Source organism: Cupressus sempervirens, chromosome 7 (genome assembly GCF_028749045.1).
Source record: "Cupressus sempervirens isolate cs-2001-9-10 chromosome 7, ASM2874904v1, whole genome shotgun sequence".
NCBI classification, from domain to species: Eukaryota; Viridiplantae; Streptophyta; class Pinopsida; order Cupressales; family Cupressaceae; genus Cupressus; species Cupressus sempervirens.
The window spans coordinates 598,318,107-598,339,540 of record NC_143124.1 but is presented as its reverse complement, the minus strand read 5'-3'; the positions used below and the strand labels follow the sequence as shown (position 1 = coordinate 598,339,540).

Here is a 21,434-nt window from a genome sequence, read left to right as displayed (position 1 = left end):
AAGGTATCAGGTGACTTAAATCGTTCTAGAACAATCCGCCACATTCCCTGATATATTTCTTCTAACATTCAGAAGGGTTTTGTAAGTTGTACTTCTGGATGCCCATGCTTGCGTTGTCGAGCATGGTGATCAACCATCTAAATAATGCTTGAGTCACTCCTCTCTGACACACTACAGACCTGTATAAAACACAAACCATCGTCAAGTGAAAAAAAATGATTGATAATAAACATTATGATTCCACCGCTTGATGGTATCGAAAATTGAAAGGGTATGATGGCATCTCAATTTTTTGCCATTAGCTCTAAATTTTTGGTTTTGTATTCACTAAGCCTCTGAATCCATCGGTTTTTCCTTGCTAACACATCCTTCTCCAAGACGACTTGGATTCTATGTCTCCAATCCTTCAACGTTATCGGGCATTTTGCAAAGCACATGCTGATTCACCCACATTTTTTTGTGCATGTATAGACACTAAATTGATCGCAATTATCAAGGTGTCGGGCTAGGTATGTAATGTCATGGCTTTATTGATGGTGGGGTCTCCCAACAATTTGAATATAAGCTCTGAAAAAATGCTTGGTATAAACAAGAGAACTACAGTTGCTGAAAGTATCACAGTAGATTGTTGTATGTAAATGCCAAGCATATGGAATTGCCTGTCCACAAAATGTTCCTAGAGCAATTCCCATTCCTAGCTGGCCTCCTGGAATTGGTAAAACTAGAGACAATGAAATGTCTGATGATACTTAGTCTGTAGGCCTTGGGACAATAATTTTTAGCAACAATGATTTCTGTCTCTTACTCTAGTCTCAAACTTTACAAATGTCTCAATAAATTGATGAAGATATGATGCCCCTGTTTATTCCTGAACTACTCCAGAAGAGAGTAATAATCTTTTAATCTATCTTTTTCCTCAATCACAATAGAGTTTCTTTCTTCCTCCAAATCTTTTATACATTTCTGGAGATTAGGAAGTGCATGATCAGATTGGCACTAATAGAATGATTGTCTTAATAAAACCTCTGGATCACTATCTTCACAACGTATTGGATTCAAGGTCAGTTGTAGCTCAAATGTAATGCATTATTCAAAGGATCAACACTACTTTTAACCATCATTTTTTCTGTAAAAGGTTCCAGTTTCTTATCAATCATAAAAATGCAAATGCCATGTTTATCAAGTCCTAACAAGCATTAGATTAGGACTTGGTCTGAAGTCCTTAGGACGAGATATTTCCTTGAAGAGTACATATATTTCACTGACTGAGTAAACCGTATCTCCAATATGCTGACCTCTATATGCTGTAGAATATTTTTCCATTTGCTAAGTGTATCCATGCATCACTATTTCTATGTAAACATTATGCAAGCTGCAGATGCTTCACTCACCATTGCCAATAGTATTATTTCAATTTATATTCATAGTATTTCAACAAGTTGGGCAAATTGAAGGTAATTTCCACTTCATTCAAATAGTGAGTTTGGCTCCTTGTACTTTTAATATTGGTAATGGTTACCTTAACAATCTTGTTCATGCTTATAAATCCTTTGATATCATCAATTTTCAACATCATTCCACAAATTGAGACCTAAATTTTAGGCTCCATCAGACTCCAAGGAGGTTTTGGACAAGTCCCAAGATCAGGATTTACAAGGATTTTCTATTGAGGAAGTAGAGTCAAGCACAGAGCGTGATACAGTGAGGGCTTATGCTTCTTCAGAGAAGGTGTTGGTTGAGGTACCAAGTAGTTATACCTTGATTGCAAATGTGTGTGAGGACGGTAGCACACATGTAATGAGCAATCTAGTTGTGAGCAACTCTAATTCAATTTCCTATCACAGTGCAGTTAGTGAAACAGAGAGCTTGCATAAGAGGCAGGGTTCCAGAGGCATTATGTGACCAATCAGCTAAAGGTGAGTGATAGTGACATTTCTTCAGCTTTTGAGCATTATGATGGATTCGTCAAATGTTAAGCGGATATGGTTGTGGTGCTCCTATGTCAGATGAGCACGATGATAGTAGAGACAGGGTTCTAGAGGCATTATGTGACCAATCAGCTGAAGGTGAGTGATAGTGACATTTCTTCAGCTTTTGAGCATTATGATGGATTCGTCAGATGTTAAGCGCATATGGTTGTGGTGCTCCTATGTCAGATGAGCACGATGATAGTACTCTTTCTCTAGCAGAGATTCATGCGATTCAAGAGGCTGACAAGATCTTGAAGCATAACTATTTGCAGTTAGTTGCTGACAGGGGCTTGAGGTGACTGTGGACTCTTTTCAATGTACTCAATTGGCTCTTTAAGAGTCACAGTCACAGTTGGATGAGGTTACCGTGGAGTTGGAGCAAGTACAGTTGACACCAACCCTAGATACTTTTTAGTTGTATATTGTGGTTGGTGGTGAGATTACTTCTATGGTCGGGGATGAGGGGCATTATGATGTAGCAATCACATCTACCCAGGATATGGGTGCAGTAGGTACAAAGGAGGTGAGAGCATCAGTTGAGGACTGCAGTGTGATTCTTGATATGCCACATTTTCAAAAGGATCATCTATGAGTAGCAAGGGAGCAAGTTGATGCTTCCACATATAATTTCTACTACACAAAGTCTTTCATGGAGTATCTTTTGGAGAGTTCAGATGTAGGGGAGGATTCATACAGAGTGTCTAAGGGTACTCTCATCCAAGGCTCTCTTGCTATTTGGAGGTTGGTGTAGAGACTTTGTATACCATGCTTCCCCAAAGGGATTTTGTGGTTGGGTTTGCTGAGACAATTGACCAGGATCCTGCCTGACCAATAGTTCAGAGTCAGAGATTGGAGTCGTCTCCTGATTCCCAGTTTGATATTGATGAGCTCTTGACAAAGATTAGGAGTTTTTATCGGCATTACATTGTGAAGTGTGCTCATCACTTCTCTTTTGACCCATAGGTAGAGGATTTAGTTTCACGTCAGTGTGGGCCGGCTCCAGTTTCATACCATCCATTATGGGATGGGTTAGTGCTATCTTTTGTAGATAGGATCGAAAGCTGTAAGTTAGACCACTTGCAGTATCCACACACCCAGGACAGTTTATCTGAACTTAGAGTTGATGATAGTGATTCAGGTACTTATGGTCATTATCGTCTCCACAGTGTAGTTGAGTGTGAGTGTCAGTTTGATGGGGACTCAGGTGTGGACAAAGTTAGTATTTCGGTTGGGTTGAGTTCCGATGGTTGTTGCTTTCATCAGCGCCTAGAGTCAATTTTCAAATGATTCTGACGTTGATATCTATTATTTGGGTGTTGGTGCTACAGAAGTTGCTTGTACAAAGCAGGGATAGTACATAATTCTACCCTTGGGATCCAGGTGGATTGTGATGTTCATTTTGCTTGGGGCAAGCAATCAAGGAAGGAGGATTGTAATGTCCCTTTTTTAGCAGGTTCCTACAGTTGGCTTGGTCAATTCACCATCACGACCCTTATGAGCTGACAGTGGGATTTGAGGGTCTCAGTTGTGGGGTTATAGGCTTTCCAACAATCTATGGTGTTTTAGCTTCATTTGAGGGAGTTACTATTTATAATAAGTCAAATTATTGGTTCCGATGAGCTCAATTGAGTTAGAGGAGTTGAGTGATGTTCTCAGTTTTTATTTTAGGCTTCTGATTTGGGCTCCAAGAATCTTGGATGGAGCATCTATTTATAGTAAGTCACCCCATCAGGTTCATTCATCGTCTTTCTTCATCAGAATCACTCTGGTGTTGTTAGATTTTGATTCTGATGCTTCTTTAGTTGTTTTCACAAGGCGGGTGAATTATTATTATTATTCGTCTAAATATGTTCAGGTTGTTATTTTTGTTGGTGTTTAATGTTGGTCACCTCGATATCATAGCTCATTGGAACCAGGTTAAAAAAAATTAAATCGTGGGCACAAGAAACAATGGCCTTGTGTGTCAAAATATTATGTTATAGTGGAAAAAGTCATCTTTTGGAGCCAAAAACAATCAATAAATTATATTATAACAGCACTTTATTATATTTTAAAGTTGTGTGGAGGCAGCTTCTTAAGTGAAGTTCATTTGGGAAACCTGTGTCATTTGGAGATTATAAATATGAGAACATTTGATGGGAAAGGTTGCTAGAGGTTGTCTTGGAATTTGTGAAGGGATTCACTGGAATTGTTATATCAAATTGTGTGTTGGTTAATTTGGAGTTGGTTGAGCGCCCATTTATATTTGTTGTTGAGTCTTATTTTCTATCTGCACTTTGGGAGCAACGTGCTCCATATCCACGGCTGCATTTGTTTGTTGAAGAATTCTTCCCCTGCTGACAATCTTCATTTCAGAGAGTTTCAAGGCACATTTTACGTGTAAGTTCATAGATTGTAACTTCTAATTTTTCAAGGTGTTGTTGATTTAGATAATAGGAAATATTTTATCAACTACGTTGTTGGTATTTTGTGAAAATACTCAGTATCTAAGGTTATTTTAAAATCTAGAGTTTTTAGTTGTATATTCTCTATGTAATATCGAAATATTTGAGTTGAAATTATTATTGCAATATCTTCTATTTTTCTGCTATATTGTTGTATCAAAAATTGCAAAACCTCAAAGAACAAAAAGAGAAATCAATTCTTCAGCATAGATTATTTGAGAGCCAGCAAGGCTTTTTACACAGAGCTTTCTTGCATACAACAAAAGATGATATTTACAATGAGGGGGCACTTCTTAAATAGGAAAAGAAGTGAGAAAATGGAGGAAAAAGTGGAAGCAACTCAACCACCCTGAGCCAATCTAACTAGGAAAGAAGAATTATTGGATTACATATTTGAAAGACATGTAATCGGATTACATGCATTTGAGTTACATGCAATCCATCTTCTGCATCTACAAAGAAGGAAAACACTTGAAGAAAATGTTGAACTATTGATTCTAAATGAATCAATCCTATAGACTATCAACAAAAGCTTTGTACTTCGTGATGATCACAAGATCGGGGATCCCTGTATTCTGCACCACTACATTCTCTTTGATGAGTTTCTAGTTGTCATTTGAAAACTTAATGAGATCAAGCTTTTTCTCATTCAAGTTGTCATGCATTCTCTGACACTTTGAAAACCTTCTTGATGGTGTCCAGATGTAAACTCAGAATAACTTGCTATCAGCATATTTAACTCTTTTTTTCTTTTTTGAACCAAAGTACTTGGCGCATTCCCACACGAACTCAGGTTCTCGGACAACCATTGGGAAAATGGAGACCAAACAAATTACTGCTTCTTTTGATTCGAAGCACGCTTCTTTACTGGATGTCTTCATTCTTTGAAGAAGTTCTAACATATCTTAAAAGTTCGTTATAACATGAAGATGAGAACATATTCCAATGAGATTGGATCCATGAAAACTTTGGGATTTGGAGTATGGATAACGGGTCTATGAATGAACAAGGTGTTTGGAGTATTGATTTGATACTCATGAAACACATATGATGGTTGAAAATGAACCAGAATGTATATGTATTTGGATGGAAAGAGCCAAAGTTGGACTTAAAAGGATCGATTCAAGCTTCTCGATTTTTTTGAATCGTTGAATCAGATCAGCGATTTCATTGCCATGAATCGTCGATTCAACAATTATCCAGAAAATAGCTAAAATTGCCTACATGAATCGCAAGAAATCGGCTCATGCGGATTGATAAAAAGTCATGTCAAGTCAAATGTTTGGGCCCATAACCCCAAAACTTCAGAATATTGCCATCTGTATTCTAACTCAACCAAGAAGCGCTTCTGAATGTGAGCGCAGTTGGTCCATGTTCAAGCATATCCACTCGAAGAGGCAAAATAAGTTCTCTATGCAAAGGTTGAATGATCTTGTCTTTGTTCATTATAACCTCCATCTAAAGATCATACAGATTTTGAGCACTGACTCCTCCCCAATCATTTTGGAGGAGATTGATCCAAAATCAAAGTAGCTCATTGAGGTTGTGTAGTCGATCTTCACTGAGGCAAACCATGAGTGGGTTGACTACGTAGATAGAAAGACTAAGGCTGTGGCCATGGCAGAGGAGGTGGCTAAAGCACGTTCAGGCACTGGCAGATGCATATGCACACACACAAACAAAGGCCCTAGTCATGTTGTTCATGAGCCCATCTTACATGCGGAGGCTATGGCTCAACAGTCCTCTAGGACCTACCTTAGATGCCTTTATAGAAGGCAGACAGGATACTCAAAAGTTGAGGCTGAGGCTGCGATCGAGCTTGAGGATGATGATGAGGCTTGAAATAGAGCCTTGTTTTTTCATTTTGTTTACAAATACTGATAGACATACGTTTCATGGATCTTCATCTTACATACATCGTGAGCCCATCTTACATGCAGGGGCTATGGCTCAACAATCCTCTAGGACCTACCTTAGATGCCTTTGTAAAAGGCAGACAGGATACTCAAAGGCTGAGGTGGAGGCTGAGGCTGCGATCAAGCTTGAGGATGATGATGAGGCTTGACATAGGGCCTTGGTTTTTCATTTTGTTTACAGATACTGATAGACACACGTTTCATGGATCTTCATCTTACATACATTTATGATTTGATGTCTTATGGATCTTCATCTTACATAGATTCTATGATTCGACTCATTATGATTCTATGATTTCTATTTACTTCAGCTACAATTTACATTTTACGAATAATGTAAGTGATAGATTTATCATTTATCTTCCTTGTTTATGTATGTTAGCTTCTATTTAATGATGTTATAGTGTGTTTAAGTTATATTCAATAAAGGGTGCATGAAATAAATTTTAAATCCTTAAACTCTCTAAATTTCAAGGGTTTTTAATTTGCCAATTCATGGCTAATTCGATTCCGATTCATAGCCGATTCGCAATTCGATTCGGCCTTCCTGATTCCGATTCTCGTTACTTTGATATGCATTGACATGGAAAGATGAAAGGTGAAAGGATGTGGATGCACTTGCATTCTTGGGTAGGATTCTTCAACTTTCTTCCAAAAAAAGAAACCAAAGCAAGCAAGCAAGCAAACAAGCAAAACAAAAACATACCTCTTGCTTTGACTCAAACTTTGACAACTTCAAAATGTTCTTCTACATGCAATTTCATGTTTGGATTTAGGAGGATTTTCAAGCTTTTGTAATGAGAAGATTTCAACTTATTTAGAGAAAAATTGCACAATACATGGCATGCCTTTGAACAAATGGACAAAGATGAGCCAAAACATGCAATATAATAGCAAAGCAAATAAGAAACATAAGGAAAGTTGAAATTTTCTACTTACTTGGAGCTCAATGGGTCAAAGTGGAGGAAAGAGAAGTTGAAATGAACAAGTCTTCTCCAAAATCAAGTCTCCAAGTGCAAATGCATGCAACAACTAAGAGCCTTTGAAAAATTCAAACTTTCAATGCAAGACCAAGAAGATTGTTGCAATTTTCTTTATTTCCCACTTTTTTTGTACAAATCGGATTTAGGAAGCCCAATAACATGGGTGTTTTGACTTGCACTCTCCTAAATGTGGTCTCCAAACTTACATGCAAAAAGTTTTTGCAAAATACATGTATTTGGGAGTTTTGGATGCAAAATTGTGCCCTAAAAATGCAATAAATTGAGGCGTTTTTGCTTGCTTTGATGAAAAATGTGGATTCCAAATGCATTTACATGCATTAAAACTCCAAAATGCCTCCTCCAGCTGCAAATACATGGGCTGAAAATGCAATTTTTTGGGTGTTTTTGGTCAAAACGTGGCTTTGAAATGCATATATATTGGTTGTTTTTGACTTGTGAGTGCAAAAACGTCTTCCCCAAATGCTAAAACATGGATCCAAACGCTAAAACATGGCTCTCTAATGCAAAAACATGGATGAAAATCCAATTTTCTGGGCGTTTTTAGTGAAAACGTGGCCAAAAAATGAAAGTACTTCAGTCGTTTTTGACTCAGGAAAGCAAAAAGGGTTCCTCAAATGTATTTGCATGAGTTGGAATGGTGAAATCGGACCCTATAGATGCTTTTATATGTAAATAATGCATTCATATGATGGCTGGAAGTGCAAATTGCACTCTCATGGAGACATTGCATGTAATGTTTGACATGCATGTGCTGAGTGCATATCGCACTCTTCCAGCCCTCTTACATATTTTAAATATGCATAAAATGATATGTCTTAAGTGTTTTTGGCTTTGGAGAACAAAAACGGGGTCTTGGAGGGTGATTACATAAGTTTTGAATGCAAAATCAGATTCTCCAAGACAAATTACATATAAAATTCATTGGTTGGAAATGCATTTACATGTATTAAAGTGCAAAATCGCACTCTCCATAGGGCATTACAAGTAACATGTTTGGCTGGAAGTGCATTTACATGCAAATTGTGGTCTTCAAGCCTCATTGCATATTTAAAAATACACTTTTTTATTTTCCCAAGTCCACAACTTGGCTCCTAGAGAAAATCACACTCTCCAAGTGCTATTACATGTGGCATATTTTGCACGTAAAGGGAACTTTTCATATAGATCGGACTCTTGGAAGTCCATTACATATTTAAAATGACTTGCCTTAGCATTCTTTTCCATTCAAGTGCAAAATCACACTCTATAGATGCAATTGCATGTTTTATTTTTTGCTTCAAGTGAATTTGCATGTGTTGAAAATATGCTTTGACTTTACATGCATTTGGGTTAGACAAGGTAAATCTCATTCTCTAGATGTAATTGCATCTAACACATTTCAAAAAAAGACATGTTATTGAGTTGCACAACTTAAGTGATCTATTTAGCACATGTCTAATTGATTATTGAGCAAATATCACTTAAAGGGGTCAAAGATAATACTTACACTATATTTTATATATCATATGCAAATATTATTCAACAAGTAATATTTAACTTAAATGTTTTAAAATAAAACATAAAGTAAAACTGAACATCAAATTAGAACTATATAGTGATAGTCACTTAAGAGAAAATTTAAAATGCAACTCAACATGAAAATATAACAAAAAATGCACTAAAGTCACTTAAGTGATAAATTTAAGCGGTAAAGTAACTTAAAAACATAACATAAAGTTACTTTAAGTTATATTTTTTCAAAAAGTGAATGTCAACATTAATATAGAACATTAATATTTCAAATATGTGATTGTGCTTGGAGAGTCCACTTTTTGGGCACTTAAATGGTCATATCTTTTGACTACTGAGTTTGATTAAGCCCTAAGATATATTGAATCGAAGGGAAAACCAAAAGCAAGAGATTGGAGAAAACAAAAAGACTAAAAGAAACTAAACACACACTCAAAAATGCAAGAAGCACATTGAAGGCTTCAAAAATCAAGCATAGGCTTAATAAAATGAAAAACGAAAAGGACTTGATGAAAGCCTTCAGTAAAAGGATTCATTATCCAAATTGACGTAAATTGGTTGATCAATGTTGGCGAATTAAATAATGAATTATCTCAAAGAAATGTGAAACTAAGTTGAAAAAATTTCGTACTATTACCTGCATTTTGTGGTGAAAAAATGCAGGACAACACTGTCATTGCACTTTGAGCCATTGAAATACATGGAGAATCGTGTTTTGAAATGCAGAAGATAATCTCTGCATGCTAGTTGGTGAATCGGAGCTGAAGTATACCAATTTTGAGGCTTTATTGCTGCAATAAATACCAGAGGGTTTATTGTTTAAATGCCATTCATCCCAGCCTTCATTTCTGTTTGAATTTTCTGTTGCTTTGAAGCTGGTTAACACCTGCAAATTGGCGTTTCGGGTCTGCAATTACACTTACACCCTGTACAGCTAAATTGAGGGTATTTTCGTGAGTTATTCAGGAGTAGCGGTTGTATGTTTTGGAGTTGTGTTTGGGGTCTGTTAAGGCCAGTGTTACCACTGCTAGCCACATGTTGAAAGTACCCAAAATTTGGCATGGAGTTGTGAGACATGGCTGTGACATATATATGATGCCAACATAAAATTCAGGTTCCTTGTTTAATTTGCTTATTCATGAGAATCGTTTGTAATAATTTGCAAGTGTTATTATTGCAAATCGATAGATTTATGCTAGCATTGTTAGTAGTTCTTTTCCGGCTATTTGTTTCAGCATTCATATATATTTGAAAATTTAAAAGAACATATATATTGCAAAAACCAACAAAAAAATTGTAGACTTTCAAAAAACAAAAAAACATATTCTTCAGCATTGCTATAGTGTGAGCCAGCAGGGCTCTTACAAATAGAAGAATTAAATTATATTTTAATTAATGCAATTTTTTTGTTTTCTTAGATGCGTTTCATCCCCACTTATGTCGTGACTCTCACCCCTTCGACAGTAATATAGCCATGATACCTATAACAAGTTCATGCCCCAGATTGACATGTATAGAACAAAACGAAATTCATTATAAAGCGTTAAATCTTTCCTACTTGTTGCCCCAATTTTGGTCTATCATTTTGGCACTGTTAAAAGGGAGAGGAGTCGAAGGTTTACTAGCTCGGTATGTTGAGTTAGTACCAATAAATTAGGAAGAAAGCTTGCATGAATGTCGACCTCGCATGAGAGATTACTCCTAAAATACCTTGCTTAAGTCATACAGATGCATTGCTTGATTGCAAGTAGATCTTAGAAGCTAGTTCACCTATATATATATATATATATGTATAGCACAAAAAAAATGTTGAAAATGTTGCATTTACAAGGTAGTTTAAATGCATCAATTTTGGGTGAAAATGCTTTTAAAATGAACAATCCAAAGGGAATACAAGACCCTTACTTTTGAATTTAAAAACTAAAAAGGAAATTGTTCGGGAAATCATGTCAAACCAAGGTGACATTTATCTACACCCTCTATCTCATGAATGCAACATACATTATTCTAATCTTCCATTACCATTATCGCATGCATCTACAAGTATTATTCCTATAGATGAGCAAGAACACATAATTGATGAATTTTTAGGATGATGAATTTTTGAAACTGAATCATTTGATGAAAATTTGACCACTTTTTGTTCTCTTTGTGTAAGAACCCCAACAAGTTCCAACTCTAACAAACACTGGATTTGTTTCAATTTTGGATGTTTGAAATTTTGTCATACACTTGTTATGAAACCTCTATCTTGTTGTCTTTGTTTTCAGATTGTTTTTGCTTACTTCGAATAGTTTCAAATGAAGTTTGAATGCTTGCAAAAGAGTATTAAGATATCTAAGAAAAGAACTAAAATGCAAATGCATACATATGATTTCTATGTGTAAAATGTGCACCTACAGTCAATTGACATTTCGTTATACATTTGGCATGCAAACTAACATGCTGATATTAAGAAATATAGATATGAACGTTAAATCAAACATAAGGCATTCGATTTAATACTTCTTATTGCTCGCAAACTCCAGGGCAATACTGATATGAATTTAGCTAGGACTCTTAGCTTTTCAATGAATTTCCAAACAATGCCACAATCTGATATAAATGATCATCTATAGCAGTACCCAAAGCAATTGATACAATAACGCAAATGAACTTGACAAGATTGAAGAACCAGGTATAAATAGTTTGCCTATGCTTGGAGTAGATGGGCAACTTTAGATGCAATCAAACAAAACCCTTTTAAATTCAACCCAGTCCCCAGCATGAGCTGCTGCTATTCTGGAATATTAGCTTCAATAATAAATTAATAACAGCTGTGAACCCTGCTTTCCACCAAAAATCATTCCCATGTCTCACAAGATGTGCCCAGATTCCCTCATGCAATAATAAACCTTCTTGACCAAAATCGTGACCACCAGCTAGCCACCTAGTAACTGAAAATGCAAACTGAAACTATGAAATGCAATATCGTCTCAATTTGATCAATGGTGGCCTCCAAACCTGGTATATACTTATTACCTTTCCAATTCAATGCACATTGATGGCTCTGAATGAGCCATCCACTGTCACAATTCACTGGCATCAATCTGCCAATTCAAAGTGCAAAACATCTTGGCAGAATTTTCAGCTCTACAAGATCAGAATTTGAAAACCCTTGGCTCTCACAATTCACCAAAAGCAATTGTACAATAGAATGATTTTCACCTTGCATTAAATGCATTTATAACTTTCAAACCCAATTGACCAGTAGCCTCTTGAGTACTCCTACCATAATTTTGCTTTTGTTGCACTTGCTTTTAATGTATTTGAAATATAATATATAATAATATTTCCCTCCATTTTGTGCACAACAAAATAACAGAGTTTATTTTAATGATCACTTATATCTCTCACATATGTACTTTATAATTTGACTTTATGATCATTAAATTACTCCTTTTAGTGTCAATTGCCCACCCCCCACTTAAATAAAAACTTTATATTATAAATTTAACCATTAATATTATAATTGATTCCTTAGGCTTGAGTCCAAATTGTGAACTGATGAATCTGCCGATACATATCTCTATTTTAGCCTGAAATTATATGGATATTACAATAGTCTGAAGGATGGATAGAAATCAGTTTGCATGAATATTGTTTGCTTAAATTTATGTGGCATATTTGGAAAATTCTGAAACAAATATTCTAGCAGGATATTTCAAGCTATAGCAGAGAAAGTGAAAGTGAAAAAATCTAAGTAGAAGAGTAGAAGGATGGAAAGAAAGAGTTGTGTAACAAGCTTGTGGTAGTGGCAGATGGAATAGCTGTTGGGGATGAAGCCTTTCTAAAATTGAGGGTAGAGGAGGATGCTTGTAGTGCCTCTCATGTTGTCATTCTGCTACAGTGTTCCATTTTATTCTTGGAGATACTTGAGATACTCTAGTGATGACCATTATGTTATTATTTCATATGTGGATGACATTTACTTTATAGTTCAGCATCTAGATATTGCTATATGATGGTTTATGCATTATATACCTTATTTTGTGTTATGTATCTGATGGATTATGTTGTTTAGATATTTGGATTCATCTTGGAAATATGCTGTGGTACATTAGATTCATTTTGATGTATTGTTTACTGTTTTACCTACTTGATGTGAGTGTTGTGGACATTTGAGATGTCAAGTTATGGAGTCTATGCATAGACGGTTTGGTAGATATGTTCTAAATGGATATCTATGCTGATTATACATGTTGCTTCAGCTTTGATATTTGTACCGTTGCACTTGACGGGTTGTGTAAAGTGTGCAGGACTTCTAGCTTTGACAACAACATTGGGGATAGTGATTTGACCATTCTCTTGAGCCAATGTTGTCTCCGGTATGGGCAACATATCCCTCTTTTTATAGATTAGATTACCTTCTGGTTCTCAGAGTTAACCCAGTTTTCCTTGTGTTCAGACAAGCCATCTAGATTTTGTTCATGTTTCTAAATTTGCTTAGGATCTCTGCGTTTATGTCTCTGTGGGCTTTCTACTTGATTTAACACTTTTGGTTTTCGGCCAGTTGGCCGTGTATGGATTTTCCAAGTCTTTTGGATCATTCGAATTTTTGTTATTTTCGGGTCTTAATTAAATAAATATTATTTTTTATTTATTTATTTATTTTATTTTAAATTATTTAATTCATTATTTTGTTTTAGTGAGTAGATGGTTTATTCATCTACGTTGTTCTGACGGCAGGATCCAACTCATTCATCTTCAATCACTTATGAATGTTTTGGCGGATTCAAGTAATGGGTTTTGATCATAGTTTAAAAAATTAGCAAAATATTGCCAGTCTCGCGATATTTTGCAAAAGAAACATGCCAACGATTATATTGCACAAGATATCGACACCGAATTTTCCAAAAATCACAATGATTTTTCCAGCAAATATCGTGCTAAAAGCCGAAAATATTAGTAAAAAAACGTTGAAAAACTTTATCGTTTTTAGGTTTATAAGCTTACTATTTTAAAATGCGACTTTTCATTTTCCATAAGTCTTTAGTTGCGATAACAGAGAGTGGACGACCATTTTTGTGTGACAAAGGCTTAGGCGACGACCCCATCAATGTTATGTTTTCTGTATTGGGACTCGGCATCAACAATGTGGACTTGTGGAGTGCGTCGGCTCTCCATTTCCCTGTTAAGCATCGACCAATAGCACTAAAAATTAGTACAGTATCCAATGTAGTTTTTACATTACATATTATAGGTATTTCAGTATTTGTATGTTCATATTATTTTTACTTATCACTATTTATATTCCAATTAAAATGCAAATTGTATATACTAGTTAAATTTATAATTGTAAATTTTATTTATTTTATAATTTTTAGTAGTTATCATTGATCAATTTATAACTACTATCAATATTTATAATGATTACATTTTATAATTATCCACAGTCAATATTTATAAATATAATTTCAATTTTTTATGTTTTTTATAGTTATTATTGTTTAGTTACCAATAAATATTTCGGTAACATGGTAACTATAAAAAAATTATTAATAAAATTTATTTTGTAATAAAATAAATTATTATTTATAAATTTATATAGTTTACACATGAATATATAAATAATACATATAGATTTATTAGATTCAATTCATTAATTTTTATAGGTTTATGACTGTACTAAATTGTTATAAGTTATTATATCAATATGCATTCTAATTATAAAGTTTTCTTTGTTAGGTTCTTATTGTCAACCTATTTCATCACATAATAGCAGGTGGTAGAGAGAAGGATGCATTATTGAACTTAAAATGTATTCAAAAGTTGTAGTTTAATGGAGTTTGACTATTATATGTATTGAACTTATTTATATTCAGATATTGTACTTGTTTTTTGGTATATAATTCTATCATTATGTTAATCTACTAAGTTTTAGTTGCTATGAATTATTATTTAACTCAAAACTTTGATTAATGTGGATATCTCAAATCCTTATATATTTTCAAATGTTCGATAAAAGTGTTGATTTATTGCCAAGTTTTTTCCCGATTTTTTTGTCGATTCCGAGTTTTTCTAAAATTTTGGAATGGCCGAGATATTGCCAATACCAAGTTTTTAAACTATGGTTTTGATAAAGTTTCTAATTTTTGGAAATTATATTAAATTACCCTAAATTCTATCCTTTTGGGCAAATTTTTTCTCTATAAAGCAAAATTTTGCCTCTGTAAATTTCATTCATGCATACTTGGTCGATTTTTATCTTGGGGAGCAAATTTGGAGGTTTTTGAAACCCTATTCTCGTGGATTACTATTTAGCTAGATCTGGGAGTTCTACCCGACAGAATTCAACAAGGTTTGTTGCATAGTGTTAGTAGTGCGTAGGTCATTGTTTCCCGAGCTTCTTGGTAGATTCGGCAGCATGCTTGTTTATCTGCCTCTTTTCTTCAGTTTCTTGGAGTTGCTCGTTTGTTTGTGAGATAGGGTTTGTGATTAAAATTCTGTTTTGAAGGTTTTCGTTTCAGTTCTTGCTTGATTAGGCTTAGGGTATGTGGATCTATGTCCATACCTATTTTTGTTTCAGTGGGTTATCCCGGTTGGGATTCCACATGCATTTTTCTTGTTTTTGAGGGTTTTAAATGCAAGTTTTTGAACAGAAATGTTGACCTTTTTTTGGGTTTTTCTGAAAGTAAAATTTTATTGGATTTATGCTTGTTTGAACCAATTTTCTCAATGGGTTTTCAATCTTAAAGTTTTCAGTTAAATTTTGGTTTTGGGCAGAATTTTACTTTGCTGAAATTTTTAGTGTTGTCCAGATTTTGGACGTTTTAAGCACTAGATTGAGTTAGAGTTGGTTAATTGTTTGGTTACCCAATCCGCTCTCTTTCATCTTTTTCTTTCACCCTTGAGTCTTTGCGTTCTCATCCAACCCTAGTTCTATATTCGTGAGCATAGTGTGCCCTGTCACATGCACGGTCCTTTATACGTGCCTACCAAATCTTAAGAGATTCTTACCACCGTGACGTGCTCTGGTGAGTGTTGTTTTATCATAAGGGTTGGGGTGGGGATTTGCACGTCTTCGGACACTCATCACTTGGTGAGATAGTTGGGTATGTATGGGTAAAGATGCGGAGTGGCTTTTGTTGCAAGAACTAGCATGAAGTGGTTGGGATGACTGCATACATGAGGTTGTTACTTAACAAGATCAAACTAAATAATATATGGTTACTTAATCAACACACAATATATTTGGGATGTTCGGATCATCGTTTGACGTGTTACCATGCCCAAGGATGTTTGGATCGTCGTTTGGCATATTACCGTGCCCACATTCCACTACAGCCCCATCATAGTATCTTTAGAGGTTTTGACCAAGACCCGATCTATTGCATTGTCTCAGATTGTTTTCAGTCCTTGTTAATGCTTGGCATGCGTGTGTGTCATATGTGACTGTTCTCTATTTGGTCGGATCTCTATCCCTTCAGCATGCAGTTATCTTCATCACTGCATTGGACAGACGTATAGGTTTTCCTTGGTGTTGTTTGTTCACTTGACACCTTGTGCTTAGGCACTGTGAGTTCTCTCGTGATTATTGCTTATCTACTTGGTTGCATGTGGTTTCTTGCTTGGTAGATGTTGTTTGTTCTACATGATGCACTAGTTGAGAGGTGTCGTAGCTGTATGTTTTATTATGTTGTATGTTACACCATAGTGATTTTGTACACACACTTCCATAGATGTTTTTGTATTATTGTAGTCTATTAGACCTTTAGGATTTTTGATTACTGCATTAGTACAGTGGGAATTCCAGCTTAGGGCCACAGATTGGGTGGTATGGAATATCCTATGCGCGGGGGCTAGCTGAGAACCTGGTGTCTTATGAAAATGTGACTGTGTTGGGAGGAAATGAGCACTTAGATAGGTTGTGTGGATTGCCTATTAGTTCATGTTATATATCATTGCGATGTTATTTCAGTACTATTGAATGTGCTCAAATTGGTTAATAAATGCACACGTGTAGATGTTGAGATTAGATGTTTTACTTCAGTGATTTAGTCATGTTAGTTATATCTTGGATGTATTTATGCTTATGAGTTTCTTAGCCTTGTCATTATTATTCCAGTACTCCCCGGTGTGGAGGTTAATGTTTCAGTATTCCTTTATGCTCATAGTGATGTTTAGTCATTCGTCATTTCAGCATGTTTAGGAATTAATGTTGTGTTTGTAAATGAATCTCGTAATCTTATGTTAGAGATGAAATGAACAATACAAGTTAAGCACACTTAGATGGTTTATATTTTGGTAATTGAGTGTGCTTGTAAGTAATGATGCTTGGGATTCTTGGAATGATTATATGTTGTTAGTCTTCCGTTGCTTATGTTATCGCATATTGATGTTATCGTACTTTACTTCAACAAAAAAATATATATGTTGGACTTGTTTAATCCTTGTTTTCCAAGGATCGCAGGGCAGGGCATTAAAATGCTCCTCTTTCATTTTCTGAGCCTCCAGAGTTTAATAAGATCCCACCTAAGTTATCTTTCTTTTGTACGGGTTCTTGTCATCTCCATCCTCCCCAACAGTTTTCTATGAAGTTGGATAGCTTTACCTACAGAACTTAATCAAATTGTTTGTGCTTGGACTTTCCCTTTATCCCCCATCTCCTCAAGCCCGTGAAGCTCCTGATATGTCATGAATATCACAACCTCCATGCTAGCTCTATTAGGTATCTGCATTAAAGATAACTAGAGGTTATGCTGCTCACCTAAGCTGTTTCAATTTGTGGTTGGATATGCAGAACGGTCTTTTGCCTTTGTGTGCACTAGTATCTCTCAAAGCACCAGGAAACTTTCAGAATAAAGTAAAACTTGAACGAGCATGGATCCTAAGTTATCTTTGCGTTCAGAAAGGGAGCCTATAATAGCTTTCTCGACAGCAAACACCGGCTTATGAATTGATTACGAAGAAGCCCTCAAACAAGATTTTTAGGCTGTTCCATGGATCCCATCTTTACGGTGCTCTTCAAAAGTTTCTATATTACTGTGGTCTTGAGAGTGCATATTGAAAGGAACCTAAGCTCGATGACTTTTCATTTCCCAGTGATTGGAACTCCATCATATCTAGACAAGAAATTCTCTATTAAATCTCTGCAACATGCCATTGAATGTTTTTCTTCGGAAATGTCTCCACATTCATAAGGTTGCTTTGTAATAGTGCAGTTTCCTTGTTTTGTCCATCTGCTTCTTAAGCAGTTTATTTATGCCCGACCATACAGATATTTAAAAACATGACATTTCCAGTCCATGATAACGAGTAAAAAGATTTTGGTGAAATTAAATATTTTGGACAGCACACCCAAATTAAAAGTTTACACTCAGCAACGTTTGTAACTTATTGAACAATGCCATGTGAGGATGAATTGAAGCCGAAAAAAGCTTACTGATTTCTCGCATTATATGTATTATAGAAGGAAAAGAAAACTCAAAAGAAGGCAGTTACTTAGGAGCAAATGTTGAAGGTGGTCAAGACAGGACCGGTCAAAGCGGCACAGCATTTTTATCATTGACCGGGTTTTTTTCATAATTCTAGTGTTTCGGGGGAGAAGGGAAGAAGACCACCCGTTTATAATGCGGGTTATACATCTTTTCTTTTCGCCGTTTTACTCGAAAAACAATTCAATTCTGCCATTTCCTTTGCAAAGTTTTTCATTTTTTTAAGCAGCCGTATTTACTTTCGAGTTTTAACACACTGTAATTTAATTTGAACTAGAATTTTCAGCTTATTGTATCAATGCCGTCTAAATGGAATGGAAAATACATTCTCTCTTTACATTAATATTTTCAGAGATTCTTGTAATACATTGAATATTATATGAAATGAGAGCAATAACTCCCAGGCAAGGGTGAAGGAATACTTGTGAAAATTCTAACACAAAGGGATTAGAATTGTCAAACGAAAGAATCAGCTTTTCCATTCCAGTGCAGTCCTCCTCTTCCTGCTGCTGCTGCTTCATGACAAGTCCCACACGTAATGCCTAAAACCCAAATCACAAGCAGGCATCAACGTGTCAAAGCCGAGAAAGGAACAAATTAGCGATGGACATATATACCGAGTGCAGACGTACCAGTCGAGCTGGATGAGGGAGTGCCACTGTTGTAGCAAACAAGAGGGTTCCTCCTCTTTCATCAATATCAAAGGAAGCGAATCCCTCAAATATCCACCTAATGTTCTCGCAACCCTTCCATGGTTGAATCCAACGTTTCTGAGTGTTCAACCAAGCAAACCTTTCCATCTACTTATCTTGCACTGGCATTTCCCTGTCATACAGCAGAACCCAAATTCCAAACCGGTTCGTCGCTCCCTCTAAAAGTTGTTCAGAAGTATGAAGATGCAGGGTGGTGGCTTTGGGCATGGCCAGTATGCTCTATATGCAGACCTTAGATTCAAGATTTGATCTTTACCTGTTTCAATATTTTAAAATTAAAAACAGGAAACGAGAGAGTTGACGCCTATGTCTGTATTACCACCAACCCTTTTTTCCAATTAAGCCAGATAAAAAGTTTCAAAAAGCATAGTACATGTAGACAGTTGATGGTGTTTTAATTTTCTTGGTTGGTGGTTGGTCTATTTGTGCAAAAAGTACTAATTTTGAGATGAGCAGTTACATTTTTTTACCACCTTGCACTATGTGAGTTCGTTCTACAAAGAGCTCCGTAAATGGAGGAAAACCAAAAGTTCGACATGCAGATTAGGAACTATAGATGTGTGAAGTTAGCATGGGCGGCTACTAGGTCATTTACCCTATGTGCTCTTGAAAAAAGAGGTCACGAGTGAGGTGAGGCAAGAAGCTTCATTTGTAGCATAGTTTGATAATTTTGTTATTGTTCTACCCATAAAGAAACTAAAAAACACAGCGCATTTATATTGAATTAAATGTAAGTATTTAGATAGTGTTGAGTTCAAATTTTCTTCAACACAAAAAATATAGATTAAATATTATAAAATTTGAATTATTTAAAAGTTTGTGTTATTATACAATTGATAATATTTTGTATATTTGACTGAATTTAATTGAAAATTTTTTAAAATAGAAATTCAAAATGGTTCCTCATATTCTATAGGTTGTTTCTTTTGCAAAGGAATGTGGGGATTAGATACTTCAACATATGTGTATAGATGTTTTTTGTTCATACATCTAGTGAATGTTGCGCCCTCAAACATTGGAATGAATTAATGAAGAATTTTGATGATGTCTACACGACCCGATATTATAAGGGACCATGAGGCACCAAACTACTTTATTTTTAAATTACTTTCCATTTTGGTTCTTTGATTATGAACCTTGAGCTTTTGTGCCTTATTATGCCCTAAACTTTTCATGGATGCAACTAAAATATATAGTAGGTGAGATTGTCAAGATATAGTCTTATTGTAGCAAATATCAATATCAAACCCTCTTATATGGTGCAAGTTATTGGGTGGCTGAAATAGATAAGAAAAATAGACATGATAGACTATATGAAATGAAGTTGCCAAAAACAATTTCACCCACGAACAAATAAAATGAAGTTGCCAAAAAAATTGGCAACCACCTTTATTCAAATAGAGATGTTTGAACGATTCAAACCTTAAGGACTTTGTTTGAATCCTCTTGTTTGAATGAAGGGTTTCCCTCACATTATTTTTAAAATGATATATAACTCCAAAAGGATAGTTAAATTGTCATCTTCACTCTTGACAATGATCTAGAAGCCTCTAAAGGAAACCCATGAGGAAGATTTTGAATGAGGAAGCTTATGTACCTACTAAAGGATTTGATCAAAATAAATCCACAAAGCCTTCGAATACTTGCATGCAAAAAACCTTTCACAGAAGAAAAATATGAGAGGAGGCAAGGGTTTTGCTTTAAAAAATATGTTAATGTATTCTCAGAAAAGGAGGAGATAAAAAACAATTACAAAAGTTCAACCTTAAAGGTGAACGAAACCCTAAAGCCTAAGAAAGCTAGGTTGCACATTAATAATTAATTAAAGAATTAATTATTAATGCACCTAAGAGAGAGCTTAAGCACTAAAGAGTAATAACTTAACTAATTAAATCAAAATGATTTAAGTAGTAAGGAAACAAAATATTACTCTAACAGCTAACCTAGTACAACTATGAAAGTAGGAAATGGGTCCTGGCAATAAGGTTTGATCAGGTACCCAATACAAGGAAACCTCTGTAAACCGGAGACAAAGGAGAAAACTCAATGGGAAAAACTCCTCTCCAAAAAGAGATGAAAAAATAACAAAAATAAAATGGCTCAAGAGACTCTCTCAAAACCATAAGTACAACCAGCCCCCCCACCCCCTCCCCGAGAGAGAGAGAGAGAGATGAGACACCAAAGCCCCCCCAAAATGATGGAGCCCCTATAGAAATGAACCAAACAATGGAAATCCAATGTGGAAGAAACAAGGGCACCGAACAAGGAAACCATTGAATGACTAGAAGGCCTAACAGATGCTCAAAGGAGAAAACATGAGGATCATGAAAGGGAATCCCCAATGCAAGTGTGCTGACACTGTCATGAAAGAGGAGATGAATGTCCTCTATAGAATCTATAAC

At 35.5% G+C, this 21,434-nt stretch overlaps 1 protein-coding gene across 2 annotated transcripts in view; it reads right to left on the bottom strand.

The window, feature by feature from the left end:
• Positions 1–19,400, bottom strand: part of LOC149548155 (uncharacterized) — a 202,648-nt gene extending 183,248 nt beyond the window's left edge. Inside the window, exons 1-2 of one of the 2 annotated variants that reach the window (XM_089792184.1) lie at positions 18,952–19,400; positions 18,742–18,861 (exon numbers count right to left, since the gene is read on the bottom strand). In XM_089792184.1, the coding sequence (XP_089648310.1) occupies positions 18,742–18,861; positions 18,952–19,119 (288 nt within the window). In that variant the 5' untranslated portion in view covers positions 19,120–19,400. The remainder of the gene's footprint in view (positions 1–18,741; positions 18,862–18,951) is intronic. The other variant, XM_089792183.1, reaches the window with a different exon arrangement.
• Between the last annotated feature and the right edge of the window lie 2,034 nt (positions 19,401–21,434).